Source organism: Sceloporus occidentalis, unplaced genomic scaffold (genome assembly GCF_023333645.1).
Source record: "Sceloporus occidentalis isolate IW3139 unplaced genomic scaffold, rSceOcc1.0.p SCAF_8, whole genome shotgun sequence".
Lineage (NCBI taxonomy): Eukaryota > Metazoa > Chordata > Lepidosauria > Squamata > Phrynosomatidae > Sceloporus > Sceloporus occidentalis.
The window spans coordinates 20,107,602-20,123,316 of NW_028316988.1; the positions used below are offsets into that span (position 1 = coordinate 20,107,602).

A 15,715-nucleotide genomic window follows, 5' to 3' on the forward strand; every position below is an offset into this window, starting at 1 on the left:
TCGGGACTAGTGCCATAATTACAAATGTCACCCTAAACCTATGTTAACAGCCAAAAGCTGGAGATCTGTCCTGCTGGAGATCAGGGTGCAACAGGATGATGTTTCCAGTTTCCTCCTGCCAGTGAACAGTAGTGCAACAATCAGAAGTAGGACTCCTGTTGCAACTCCTCATTGAACTGGAGATTACTCCTAGAAACGTCATCCTGGTGATCTATGATCATCAATAGAACAGCCCTTCATTGCTGGATGAAAGTGCTAGTTGTTAATGTAGGTTGAGTTGGAGATGATATGTAGTTGTATATTGATTAGATGGAGTTACGTATCCATACATCTGTGGTTTAGGATGGTTGCTACCTAAGCAAACTATTTAGCTAGCCAGTTAGCAGGTCTCCCAGGAAGGATAACACTCAGGTGTTTTCTGGCCTACAGTTGACATCATCCCCAGATAGCATACCCAGCAGGGATGGATTAGGGGTGCTGCAGTCCAAAAATATCAGGAGATGTGTGGCTGCTCTTGTATTTGGGGTTAAATTCCACGATGCATTAAATCCATATCATCAGAGGCAGCTGGCGACTCTGTTACTTGGGAGCAGCGCATCCATGTTGACTTTTCCAGGAGTTTCTTCAGAGTTTAAGGAAGCATTTTACAGGCGCTATCAGTGGTGCTGAACTGATATGGAAACTAGGATTCAGCACTTTGGAGAATGCCCATAACATGCTGAATTAAAGGCAGAACAGCTCCTTTAAACTCCAGTGAGGATTTGGTAATGGAGCCACTACACAGCATGCATTTTAAGATGCTTTGACTGCTTCAGTTTTACTTTAAAGTAAGTATGCATGGCCTGATCTGGATGGAGACCTGTGTAGGTGGGTCTTGATGCCTGCCATGACCTCCGCATCATCTGTTTCTGGTTTTAAATCCAATTCAAGGCTAAAAGGTGGGGTGGAGTACACATACACACACCACACTTTTGTTGGTGACAATCAAGACTTTTCCCTCCCCCTTTTGGAACAAGATCCAACTGAGCTGGGAAGGTTTAATCTGTATCAAAGCCATGCAATTAACATAGTGCATATGTCTATTTGTGTGGATCTGCACTGGTTGAGTATCCCTGATCCAAAATGTTGGGGACCAGAAGTGTTCCATGTTTCAGATCCCCCCCCCCCCCCAGTTTTTAAAGTATCTATATTTGCATAGACATAATGAGACATAATGTGACTGGAGGCAGCCGGAGGATTTGTGGAATGGTGGGAATCCAAGCATAGTGTTTGGGATGAATCCATGCATCCTGCCATTTCACAGACCCTCACGTCTCTCTCCAGCTGCATCTCTCTCCAGCTTCACAAATACAGTGCAAGTACATAGCTCAAAAATGTTTCGGATTTTAGAGTATTTCAGATTTCGGAAACCTGGATAAGGGATACAGAACCTGTACCTGAAGTTGCATTGCACATTTAAGGTATTGTGTAGTTTGAACATTATCATTGTACCTTATAATTGTACAGTGTAGTAGTACCGTGTTTCTCTTCTGATATCGGGGACTAACAACTATTTTTTCCTAGTGTGCCAAGGGCTGGCCCATTGGCAACAATACTGTATTTCTTTCCTGGAAACTCATCAGAGACCTGAACTGGTCCAGGGCCCATCACTTTGCACACTTTAGCAAATTGTGTAATGTAGTGGCTTGGATTTTGGAGTAGATTCTGGGTACAAATCCCTACAGCCTTGGCGGCCTTGGGCAAGTCACACTCTCTCAGCCTCCAAAGAAGGCTACTGCAAACCAAAAAACCCATAGGATAGGATCACTATGACTCTGAGATGATTTGAAGGCACATCACATATACCACCTCCGTTTTCATGAACAGTGCTTTTCTTGGATAGAGGGATATTTTGGAGCAAGGCTTGCTTATTGCAAGGGTGATGAAAATGCAGCCTATGGGCCATATGGGGCCCCAAGAGCATTTTGAACACCCCCCAAACTGCTCCTGGGAACTGAAAATGGCCAGAGATGGCCCGAAACACTGAAAATGGCCAGAATCCTGTATCACAGGTACAAATGCAAAACCTGGAGTTACACACTTACTGGGAAGAAGCCAATGCAACTGATGATGGGCCATTCCTCAATTGAGAAAGTGCTAGCTGCTGTTCCCACCTGCTTTCATGCAAGCAATCTCTGTCATGATGGGAAACAGGGGTCCCATTTCTGCCTGTTGTACTGGAGATCAGTCACAGGAGGGGTTGGAAATGACAGTCAACTTCATCCTAAACAATGGGGGAACAGATCCCCATTGATTACAGCAGCTGCTGCCCAATAAGTGGAGATTGAGGGGGGTCGGGCTAGGATTCATGTAGTACATGATAATGATAGAGGATTCCAGCCACTGATATTTTGTTTGCACCCCAAATGCAATAGCCCCTAGCAAGCATGGTAGTCAATCCTATCACATTTTCAGCCCAAGACCATTTTATGCCCAGGAGAGGCCTTTAAAACAACAACAATGCAAAACAAGAGGTCATCCAGGCCACATTTTGGGGAAATAGAAATGCTTTTTCTGGAGAAGGGGCAAATCAGGATGCATCTCTTAATGAAAATTTGCAGCTTTCCCCCAAATGAAGTGTTGTTTCATCTCTTTCAACCGCTGCTGCTGCAGACCTAAAATGAGTTTATTTGGCTTAATTTTTTACCAGTGTCAACCACATACTAGCAACAGTCAACAATCAGGAGTGAAGGGGCAAAGGCAACGTGGTTATACTTCTCTAGCTTTGGGCTATTTTGCAGTTCTTTGGCCATGTAGACACTTGGGCTTTTTAAATCAAACGCACAGAAGGTCTGAGGGCACGTTCCTTTTGCTTCTTGAGGAGAGCGAGTTCAGGTGAACGTCTTCTTTCTTGGAGAATTCGTAAGCCCGCCATGCAATTGTTTTTAAAATATCTCTTTTCGGTTCAAAGAGGTGGGAAGCAAAGCCTTCGCAAATCGGAGAGCTCCATAGAGCTTGGGTAACTTGCTGGCTAGCTGGCTAGCATTCTGGATTTATGTCTTGGTAAATGACCATACATATGTACAATATTGAACTGAGTATTTTTGCAATGTTCAGACTCACCAAGGGGCTCCCGTGAAGTTACAATATACAGGCATCTGTTGTGCAATGGTGGAGTGATTGATGATGGATGTGGAATGGACACAGTTGTGTATCAGGGTACTCTCTAATGCAATTTGGACACTGTCTACAATGCGCTGGAGCACAAGATGTGCACCAGAAGTGCCCAATGTGCATTGAAGTGCTCTTGCCATTGCCCAGATGCACATCTTTGCAATTCACTTAAAGAGCTTTGTTGTATTTCTGCATTATAGTTAGATACTTAAAATCATGAAATGCAGATGTAAGATCTCTGCCTCTATCTTCAAGCAGAGTTATGAAGAAGACAAAGAGTGTATCAACATTACACCGTCATGACATTTTGATAACTGTCATGTCTCCATCCTGTGGAAGCTTGGGATTTGTAGACTAGTGAAGTGCTTAGAATTCTATCCTACAGGGTTTTAGACCTTTAGCAAAGCTGGCTGTGGCTACTGGGAATAGGAGGCCAAAAAGAATAGTTTTTAAATATTCAAAAAATGGCCACAAAACATATCTCTTGAGTGCTGAGAAACCCCAATGAGAAGAAACCTGGACTGATTAAAATCTTTGTGGAATTTGGGTGGCTTGAGATAGTGACACCTTTGCTCTCTGAAGGTTCAGTGTGCACAAACTTTGTTTCATGTGCACAATGATTTAAAAATATTGTGTATAAAAATTACCTTCAGGCTATGTGCATAAGGTGTATATGAAGCATCAATGAATCTCATGTTTAGACTTGGGTCCCATCTCCAAGATATGTATATGCAAATATTACCAAAACAAAACAAACAAAAACACAGCAAAATCCAGAACACTTCTGGTGCTAAGCATTTCAGCTAAGTGAGACTCAACCTGTACTAAAATTACTTGTTCCTTCCCTTGAGAAGAAAATTAGTGAAAAACTACATTCATATCCTCAGTGGAATTAGTGTAAAATGACATTCCCTGTTCTAGCAGAGAATTCTTCGTGTCCCACCAAACTACAAACCCCAAGATTCAAAGGATGGAGCCACAACAGTTAAGCTGGTATTAAAATTGCTACAACGGTATTGTGTAGATGTCATGAGAGAGAGAAAGAAAGGGCGCCGAATGAATGGAGGTTGCTGGTGTGAGGATCATTGAGGTCTCAGTTGCCCAGAGGTTTCGAGCTGAGGCTGGTAGAGTTGGAGATCCAGGTCAGGGACCGCTTCTGGAAGGCCCACTATCAGTTCACGGTGGGCACCTGGTTCTGATGGAGACTGAACTCTTTGGCTTTGAGGCGTAAGCTGGCAATGCTGTTGGCCATGTTGACCCCTTGGGTGGGAGTGGCTGGACCGCTGGAGCTGTACGAAGGCACTGTGTTGCTGGGAGAGGGAAAAGGAAGAGGAAGAAAGGAAAGAAAAAGGATGAGTCTCAGGTGCAGCCACTGAGCATCAACATGATAGGACAAAAATCTTGGATTTCCAAAACAAATGATGGTACTCTCTTAGTTCAAGATGGAGAAAATGGAGCAAGTGATCTATGTGTAGCCACTATGCTCCTCTTTCACAGCTTCAATAATCTCTGCAAGTCCACCAGCCTTCTCACCTTCATTTTATTTTTAAAAAATGGCATGCTTTTCAGATGATATTCTCCCTGAAAGTGCACTCAAAGCCCACCAAATATGTAATAGTGAGCAAAAAACCAACTCCACACCCTTCATGCAAACAAGACACATGTGGCCAGACAACATCAGAGTGTGGTTGACATTGGGAAATTTAATAAAGAACATCTAAGGTAGGAGAGGCTGCAGCAGTCTGCTTTTGCCTGAGGCCTTCTGGGAAGGGAAAGATCATGCCCCCCCACCGCGTCCTTTCTGAATTCATTGAATGCATTCAGAGAATGCATTCCCTGAAGATGCCAGCCACAGATGCTGGCGAAACGTCAGGAATAAACTCGTCTAGAACATGGCCACATAGACTGAAAAACCCACAAAAAACTATGGATGACAGCCATGAAAGACTTTGACTTCACATCTTATTTTCTCTCCATGTGCCCCCCAGCCCAAGATGGTTACCAGAATTGATGTCACTGTTTTATAAAGAAATCAGAGTGTGCTTCATCACAGATCCAAACCCAGAATTCACAGGATGCAGCCATGACAATATAATGCTGCATGCCTTGAATGTGTTCCGAATGCATTTGCGTCATCCACTCCATCCTTATTTGAGTGCTTGCGTGTGTGAACAATGGCACTTGCAAAGATACACCTCAATGCGGTTCCATAGTGTCAATAACAAACCCGGAACGCATGACTGAGATGATTCACATCATCATGCTAACGAACCCGATGTCTGGATGATCCCTTAAAGTGGAATCAGAGTGCTATAACTGTGCCCAAGCAGGGTTAAGAAGAAGACTGGGTGAGACCTACCTGTAAGGGGAGGTGGTGGACCAGGAGAGATAGTCGGGGCTCAGGGTCGTAGGGCGGGGGGCCATTGGTTGTTCAATGGCCGCATCTTGGCTGTAAGATTTGAGGAGGGATGCCGACCTGTTAGCTAGCATGGCTCTCTCATTACGGCGGAATTTGGCCCGTCGGTTCTGAAACCATACCTGGAAGGAGAGAAACAACACCCAAATGTTTAAACCTGAGACTTAAGAAAAAGCCATAGATTTGATCTATCTATCTATCTATCTATCTATCTATCTATCTATCTATCACACAACATTTTAATAGTTTGGGAGATCCTTCACCATTCACTATCCCTGACCACTGAGCATGCTGAAGTCTTAATAATCTGGAGGACAGCAGGTCTAGAACTGATCTGGACATCTTTGGGTCCTTTTTAAAAAACTAATTAATATATTCACATAAGGTTTAATATTAAAACTAAACAAGATCAACCCAAGAGCAGCCTATAAACAGATCACAAGGTTCAAAAAACCTTATCTTTCCTCTAGCACATTCTCCCCAAAGGTGTACCATGGTTTTCTTGGTGACAGATTTAAAGTGGAGATTACAAAAATCAAGAAGGGAGACTTGATTTTCTTTAAATGATATGCCACATCCATTGGGGGATTGAATGTTTTTAACAACCTTTACAGCAAAGATGTGTCTCTGGGTCAGTTTTCTGCCCCAAATGCCAACCCGGTCCACAAATAAAACCAGAGATGGCCAGATGTCGACTTCTGGTTTTTTAAAAATGGATATTTTTTAACGTTAAACAGTGTGGGAGGGCAGCATAAAGTATCCAAAAGATTAATAACGATATGCGTTAATTTGTAAAAACCTAATCAAATATATAAACAAAGAAATGCTTGTTTTAATGGGTTTTAAGCCACCTTGACTCCTGTGATAGGAGAAAAGCAAGATATACATCAAATAAACAAAACTCTTCTTTGAATTGGTTTTAAGCCACCTTGATTCCTATGTTGGGAGAGAAGTGGGATGTAAATCAATCAAACTCTTGTTTGAATTGGTTTTAAGCTACCTTGACTCCTTTGCTGGGAGAAAAGTGGGATATACATCAAACAAACAAGCACACAAACTCTTGCTTGAATTGGTTTTAAGCCATCTTGACTCCTGCGCTGCAAAAAGAGTGGGCCATAAATCAAATAAATAATTGGTTTCAAGCCACCTTGAGTCTTCTGCTGGGGGAAAAGTGGGATATAAATCAAACAAATAAAGAAATAACTCCAGTTCACCCTCACCTGGACTCTGGCCTCACTGAGGCTCACCCGCCGCGCCAGCTCCTCTCGCACGAAAGCGTCTGGGTAGTGCGTTCTCTCAAAGACCCTCTCCAAAGCCTGGAGTTGGCTGCTGTTGAACGTGGTGCGGTTCCTCCGTTGCTTCTTCTTCCTCTTGCCAGAACTGCGGGTCGGGCTCAAGCTCTCACCTTTTTGGGGGGGAAGAAGGTTGGGAACAAAAGAAGAAACCACAAAGGATTTGTCAGAAATATGGTCACTAACGCAATTGATTAGACTGATTACCCACAGAATTGAGTGGATTGATTATCCACAAGTCAAAGAGAATTGGGCACCTATAAATAAAGTATCTAAGTTCATATTGGAGTCTAAGAGTTTTTCAGGTGGAAGTCACTTTTAAAAATAGAAAATGTAGTTGGTGCTGTTTCTTTGTTGTTACTGTTATTATTATATGGTTGTTGTGTACTGTATGTGGATAATGCTTATTTATTATGTCTTATATTGTGAGTCTGTAAGTGTGGTTAAATAAATATTAGAAAAATAAAAGAAATATGGGTACAGATCCAGGCAGGGCTGGCCACAGAATTCACAAGGTTGAGAGGGTACATCTTTGTTGTGTGCTTTCATGTTGTTTCCAGTGTATGGAGACCCAGCCTAAGGCAAACCTATCATGGGGTTTTCTTGGCAAGGCTCCTCAGAGGTGGGCTGCCATTGCTATCGTCTGAGGCTGAGAGAGTATGACTGCCCAACATCATGGCTGAGACGAGATTTGAACCCTGGTCTCAAAAGTCATAGTCCAGTTCTCAAACCACTATACCACACTGGCTCACTAATAGTGCAGTTTGACCCCACTTTCGCTGCCATGACTCCATCACAAGCAAAAGTGCATCCAAACCTGTTTGCATGGTGTGCAACGGCATGCATGAGGCACATCTGGATCACCTACTATATCAGAGGCAGGAAGTGCATCTGCACTGTAACCATAATGCCATTTGACATCACATTAACTGCCACGGCTCCATCCTACAGATCCTGGGGTTTGGAGTTTGGCACCAACCCTCTTGCGCAGAGAAGGTTAAAGACTCTGTAAAACTACAAATACCAGTATTTCCATAGGATGGAGCTACAGCACTTAAAGTGGTACCAAACTGCAATTTTTTTTACAGTGTAGATGCACCCCTGATCTGTGCAGATTGCAGGAAAGGACGGTTGCATGAGAATAGGGATGCATAGTCCTTCCCTACCAACTTCCTTTGGCCCCAGGTAAGGTTGAACCACAGTGCATTCTCCCCAGCCAGGATCACTGTTATGGTGGTGATGACTAGAATTTGCATGGCACATAACCTAGAACGTTTCACAGAGGGAAAACTGGGTCATGTGTAGCCAATCGATATCAGAGTGTGGTCGAGATGGGAAAAATTTAGGAACAAGGAAGAACATACAAGCCAGGAGAGGCTGTGGCAGTTTGCTTTTCCCTGAGTCAACTGGGAAGGACAAAACTCTGCCCCTTCCTCTCCTGGAATGCAAACTACTTTGGCATTTTGAACTCAGTTTGCAGCAATGGAAATAACCTGAGGATGAAGGGGGAAAGGAGGAAGAGGAATGAGAAACCAGGTCACTTTAAAAGCAGCTGGAAAAGTAGGAAGACAAAGGATCAATCAAATTGGGACAGTTGGAGCATCTGCCTTTCTGTTAAGTTGCCTGAAATCCCCAGTATAGCCCAGGCTGCATATGCACTGCAGAAATAATATAGTTTGACACCATTTAAAATGCCATGGCTCAGTGCTATGGAACTCTTGGATTTGTAGCTCTGGTGCAACAACAAACTACAAATCACAGCATCCCATAGCATTGAGCAATGGCAGTTAAAGTCATATCAAATGGCATTATTGCTGCAGTGCAGATGCAGCTCCAACCTTGCTAGCTTTCAGTTCAGACCCTAAGTTGGTCTGGGGGCCTATTTTCTGACCAAGCACAATTGGAGAAGAGCCACAAAAATGCCAGAAACTATTCATCTGCCAAACACAGATGAAAAAGTAGGATGTCTGAAGATCAACTGGAACTGTCCCTGCCAAATCGGGACAGTTGGATGGTGGGACCCTTTGCAAGATGGATCAAGTTTGATCATAACTGGGAAAGAATGAACTCCCCATTCATGCTTGCTTTACCTCCGCTGCATATTTCCCCCTTCCTTTTAGCTGATCTGCCCTGGAACCAGACTTCCCGACCTTGTAACAGCTACTGACAACATGTCCTTCTGGAAATAGGATCGCCATCTCCATTTCGAGCCCTGGGTCTATGCGGAAACCCGGCCCAGAAAGGTCTATTCCACAAGCGGAAAATGTTTGCCGGTGTGTGTTTTAGTTTAAACCCTCTCCTGAAATACTATACGGCGATTTTTCCGCCATGCAAACATCTGGCTTCCATTTGTTCCTTAATGGTGGCGGCGGCGGCCGGGGGGGGGGGGGGGAGTTATTTTGGAATGGTTTTGAAATTTGGAATAGTTTTATGACAGCCCTTTGATTTGTAGCAGAGTCACCCTGGATTTTTCTGCTGTATGTCAAATTTGAGCAGCTATGATGTGGCAAAGCAAAAAGGGAAAAAAGAGGAAAAAGAAAACCCGTCCTGCCTGCAGAATTGTTGGTTAATAGGCCCTCACGATGCTGTCAGGAAATGGTGCCAAAGCAAGGCAGGGACCTACAAAGGGGAATACTAATGAGGATTCAAAATCTGCCTTTTGCAATAATCCTTAGGTTTCACACAAACACAGGCACGTGAAACACACACACACACACAAACATATGCACACATGCACAACAGTGTTCCATACCCAACATTGCAGAGAGGAAAACCGGGACATATGTGGCCAAGCATGATTGGAGGCTGATCAAAATGGAGAAAGTTATTAAAGAGGAAGAATACACAAGATAGGAGAGACTGTAGCAGTTTGCTTTTGCCTGAGCTGACTGGGAAGAGAAAGATCATGTCCCCTCCTTGTCTCTCCTCTCGCTGAGTTTATTGAACCTGAACTACTTTTGTGCTTTGAATTCAGTCTGCAACAAACCGAAGTAAACCGAGGTCGAAGGGAGGAAGTGGGAGGAGGAGAGAGAAACCGGGACATTTTAAAAGGAGCTGGAAAAGTGGGATGATAGAGGATTAACTGGGAGAGTCCCTGCACAATCAGAACAGATGGAGGATATGGTGTTACCATCCAACATTTCACAAATGAACTGTGATGCACGTCTGGCCAAGCAACATCAGAATGTGGTCAAGATGTCTAAAGTTATTACTGAGGGAGGACACATAAGGTAGGAGAAGCTGCAGCAGTTTGTTTTTGCCTGAGCCTCCTGGGAAGGGCAAGAGCCCATCTCCTTCTTTCCTCTCACCTTGCAGAGTTAATAGAGTGCAGACTACTTTTGTGCTTTGAATCCACTTTGCAGCAATTGATGTAAACCTGAGGACAAAGTGGGGAAGTGGGAGGAGGAGAGAAAAACTGGGATGTTTTAAAGGCAGCTGAAAAAATGTGATGAAAGAGGATTAATTGGTTCTGTACCTGCTAAACTGGGACTGTTGGAGGGTATGCACACAAACACACACATGTCACTCTTGTGTTCGCAATAGGGATAGGCAAAGTGCAACCGCTCAGGACTATTTTGACAGCCCTGCTATTGTTCCGTGCCTTCAAGTCATTTCTGAATTATGGCAACCCTGAAGAGAACATATCATGGAGTGTGTGACCTGCCTAAGGTCAACCAGTGAGTTTCCATGGTCAAGCAGGGATTTGAACTCTGGTTTCTAGAGTCATAGTCCAATGCTCAAACCACTATGCCATGTTGGCTCCTTGGTAGCCCTAGGGCTTCTCAAGACTCCATCCTTTGTATAAGTAGCCATGTTGGATCAGACTAAAGCCCTTTCTAGAAGACACCATGTTGCACCAGACCAAATCTCTTTCTAGAAGAAGCCCTGTTGGATCAGACCAATTCCTTTTCTAGAAGAAACCATGTTGGAACCGATCAAAAGGCTTTCTAGTCCAACATTTTTTTTCCTCACAGTAGCCAACATGATGACTATAGGACCCTGCAATGGCATCCTTCATCTTGCACTCCGCACCAGCTTATATACACACACAACCTGGGTGCATCTGCACTGTAGAAATAATGCAGATGAATGCCACTTTAAGTGCTGTAGCTGTATCCTATGGAATCCTGGGATTTGTAGTTTTACAAGGTCTTTTGCCTTCTCTGCCAAAGAGTGCTGGTGCCTCAACAAACTCCAAACCCCAGGATCTGTAGGATGGAGCCATGGCAGTTAATGTGGTGTCAAACTGCATTATGTTTATAGAGCAGATGCACTCCCTGCTTCTGATATAGTAGGTGATCCAGATGTGCCTCATGCATGCTGTTGCACACCATGCAGACAGGTCTGGATGCACTTTTGCTTGTGATGGAGCCATGGAGAGGGACACCATGAGTAGGTATCTTCACCGAAAGGGTGAACAAAAATGTTATGATGGACAGTTCAATGGATTGCAGCCAGCCCTCTTTATTTTGGCCCTGGAAGCAGAGTCCTCATCCGCCGCCTTGTCTTCCTGAGCCTTCTAGGGGAATCCAGCACTCACGTCTTAAACTGTCCCGACACCTCCCGGCGTTGTTGTTTTTCCACAGGGCCAATTACACGCCATCAGATTCTCCCATAGGAGGGAAAGGGCAAATACGAGTCTCGGATTTTCCACGCAGAGGAATGAAATGTTTTCCCAAGAATAAGACTTGCTCATTAAGGGAAAGTAAAAAATAGAACGGGACCACATTTCTTTCTGCCCCTTCCAAGCCCCGCTCAGGCTGCCAAGCTGAGTAGGGAGAAGGTTGGAGCCAGAGAGGGGGAAAATCACCTTTTAAAGATGAACTGTGACAATCCATCAGGCTGGGCTTGGGCCAATCTTTCTCGACCCCCCCGCTCCCCAAATTGCAGCCTGACCAACCTCATAGGGTTGTTGTGACGGTGAAGTGAGGAAACATGGGAGTGCTATAGTTCCTTCACATCCCATCCAACTATCCAGATTTAGTAGGGAAAGTCCTGATTAATCCTCTGCCATCCCACTTTATAAGCTGATTTTAAAATGTCCTGGTTTCTTTCTCCTCCTTCCTCCTTTGTCCTCAGCGTACCTCCATTGCAGCAAACTGAGGTCCAAAACACACTGCAGAAATAATCCAGTTTCTGACTGTTTTAACTGCCCTGGCTGAGTGCTAGGAAATCCTGGGAACATACCTTTTATGTTCTTCCTAATAAATAACTTTTGAAATCCTGCTTACAGGCTGATATTGCATGGCGAAACGGGTCGTGGTTTTCATCTGTGAAATGCTGGAGGATATCTAGACACTACACTCCTATTAATGCAGCTTAGGATCATACTGGCTTTTTAGCTGCTGCATCATACTGTTCACTTGTGTTCAGCTTGCAGCCTACAATGACTCCTAGATTCCTTTTGCATGCACTGACATCAAGCCATCCTATATCTGTGCATCTCATTTTTACTGTACAGATGTAATTAATTTTGTTAGTTTTGGCCCAGCTTTCTCATCTGTTCAGGTCATTTTGAATTTTAATCCTCTCCTCGGGTATTAGCTACTCCTCCTAATTTGATGTCATCTGTAAATTTGATAGGTATACCCCCAATTCTGTCATCCAAGTCAATGATAAAGATGTTGAATAGCACTGGGTCCAGGTCAGAACCCTGTGGCACCCCACTGAAGTGCCAAAGTCGTTACTATTTTAAAATGCAGGTTTAATGTGCATTGCAAAAATAATGCACTTTGATCATGCTTTAACTGCCATGGCTCAATGCGATGGAATTCTGGGATTTGTACTTATGTCGGTTATTTAGCCTTCCCTGTCAGAGAGCTCTGGTGCCACAACAAACTACAAATCCCAGGATTCCATAGGATGGAGCCATGACAGCTAAAGAGGGGTCAAACTGTTTTATTTTTGCAGTGCAGATTAGATCTTAGTCTGATTTGAGATCAATGGGAGGAACTCACAGGTAGGCATGTATAAAACTGCAGGATTGTAAAGGATTAGGGGATGTGTGTGTGTGTGTATGTGTGTGTGTGTGTGTGTGTGTGTATATATATATATATATATATATATATATATAATTGATTTCCTGCTAGAACTCAAAGTCAATCAGTTCATAAAATTGATCGGTACCAGATTGAAACTCATTGGGTGACCTTGGGCAAGTCACACTCTCTCAGCCTCAGAGGATGGCAACCGCAACCCCCTTCTGCAGAAACTTGCCAAGAAAAACCCATGATAGGGTCTTAGGGTTGGCATAAATCAGAAAAGACTTGAAGGCCCACAACAACTACTACAACTACAACAGACTTGGAAGATGTACACACACACGATAGGGACAACATACTTTTTGCAGGTCTGAAAAAGTATGTTTTTTGGACTGCAGCTCTCCAAATCCTGGCATTCTGGGAGCTGTAGTCTAAAAAATAAATATAAATCGACATTTCCAAACATGGATGCTTTAACAAAACTCAGTGTCGCATGACGCGATGACCACCATTGGGTTTGATGGTTTTCTTTTGGCACTGTAATTGCTATACAAGACTGATTCTCACTCAGTACTCTTCCCATGGGCAGTTTCCTAAAGACAAGCTCTTGAGCAATTCGGCTCTGCAGCCAAAATGCCGACTTTTAACTCTGACGCAGGAAATGACCCTTCCAAAGATCATAATTTGCTCACCAAGCGAAAAAACCCCACATACTTTTTACCATTGGGCCAAAAAGAAAGGACTCTCTTTCAAAGCAGGAAGAACGAAATTTCAGCTTACAGTTCATCCGTAGGGAGCCTTGGAATCTGGAAAACCATCTCCTCCATATATATATATATATATATAGTCCAAAAAACAAGAAGGATGTTTTTTGGGGGAAGTTTGGGAGCAGAGCTGAATCCATATGCTTTCACAATAGGCTAGAATTCTCCTTGGAAATGGTGCTGCATCACATAATGTTCTTTCCAGGAGTTGCCCTGATAATGGCCCTAGGCTGGCCCTATATCAAAAGTGTGTGGCAGGAGCAACATTTGTAGCCTCTCCGAAATGTTTTGCACCTTTCGAAATACACACTCGCACACATATTAAGATAAAGTTTAAACAGCCCTTGAGCTCCCTTGTTGTACTGTAAAAAAAATTGTAGTAAATGCAGACAGTACAAGGCAGTACAAATATATCTAGGCCTTTTGTATGACTTGAAGAATATCCAGCTAGGTTAGCCAGATCTCATCAGGGTCTAACTCTGGGGGGGGGGGGGGGGTTGCATGTGGATCATCTCCAGGCAGGAGATGGAGGTAGAAATTCTTCAATGTGAATGCTTTCATGGCAGAGCATTAGACTGCTGTAATTTTGCAAGGTTTATACAATCCTAAAATCATAAGAGTTGGAGGAGTGCCCTATCCAAGAATCCAATCCCATTCTGCATTGCAGGAAGACTCCACCAAAACACTCCTAACAGATGACCAAAAGCCTCTGTTTAAAAACCTCCAAAGAAGGAGAATCTACCACACTCCAAGGCAACATCTTCCACTGTTGAATAGTTTTTACTATCAAGAAGTTCTTCCAAATGTTGAGGTGGAATCTCTTTTTCTGTCATTTGCATCATGTTCTACTCTCTGGAGCAGCAGAAAAAAAGATTGCTCCATCCTTAATACGACATCCATTCAAATATTCAAACATGGCTACCTTCTTCTCCCCATGCTGAACATACCCAGCTCCCTAAATTGTTCCTTATAGGGCATGGTTCCTAGAACTTTCACTATTTTGGTCGCCTTCCTCCAGCTTGCCAACATCCTTCTTGAACTGTGATGCCCAGAGTTGGACAAAGTATTCCAGGTGAGATCTGACCATATCAGGATAACACTGTTACTTCCCTCCATCTAGACACTATACTTCTTCTAATGCAGCCTAGGATCACATTGGCTTACCTTGCTGCCACAACACACTACTGGCTCGTGTTCATTTTGGTTGGGGACTGGCGACCCTATGCCCAGTTTATCCCCTTGCTAATTTCCTCTTCAAAGGAAGCAATAGGTAATTTTAGCAATTTTCCTCTTGCTATGAGAAAGCCTCGGAAAACTCTGCAGTTTGCAAAGACTTTTCACAGAGTGACAACATGCAAATGATGTTGCTTTGCACAGAAAACAGCAGTTGAGAACTTGCATTGGGAGATGTTCACATCTCAGCTCAATCTTCTTCCTTCATATCCACTTTATGAATTCTGCTGATCTTTGACATGGGTAATACAGATTTGCCTCATAAGGAGTTAAATTTCTACAATGCTATGTGTTGCTGAAAGATATTGAGATTCTGAATTCCTGGAAATCAGGAGATGGTCTATCCATCAGAAGGTGGTTAGATTGAGTACGTTAGCTGAAAAATTAATCTTTATCTGAACAGCGGGGAAATATCAAAGGATACTTTTGTGGAACCCGGGTCCCATTTATCAACTATACTATGGATCATCTCTCTACACAGGTTCTGTCATCATTTCATTTAAAACCATGGAATAATAGACTGTAAATAAACTTAGTTAAGTATATTTATCTAAGTAATCTCTCCTGGCCCACTCCCCAAATTTGCTGGAAATGTCATTCGCTTGCCCTCCCAACACTGGCAGAATGCACCTTCTTCTCCCCCTGCAGAGGACACCAGGCTTGGGTTAGTGAGTTATGATCGTGACTATAGGAAAACTAATGAGTTTATCGCACACCGTTTAAAGCTACTTGCCCCATTCAATCCGACTTCAAAATTGAATGCGAATAGGGTAAGTTGCTTTAAACGGCGTGCGACAAACTCCTATATTATACAGATTTGCTTTCTATTGGGCAATGTCCTATATGAAGAAGTCAGAGCAAACCCTTACACGTATA

General features: G+C 43.4%; 1 protein-coding gene across 1 annotated transcript in view; it reads right to left on the reverse strand.

Annotated features, from left to right (window-relative positions):
- Positions 1-4,324: 4,324 nt before the first annotated feature.
- PRRX2 (paired related homeobox 2) overlaps positions 4,325-15,715 on the reverse strand; it is a 96,811-nt gene continuing 85,420 nt past the window's right edge. Inside the window, exons 2-4 of the mRNA XM_089537025.1 lie at positions 6,790-6,974; positions 5,513-5,691; positions 4,325-4,463 (exon numbers count right to left, since the gene is read on the reverse strand). Coding sequence (XP_089393151.1) covers positions 4,325-4,463; positions 5,513-5,691; positions 6,790-6,974 — 503 coding nt within the window. The remainder of the gene's footprint in view (positions 4,464-5,512; positions 5,692-6,789; positions 6,975-15,715) is intronic.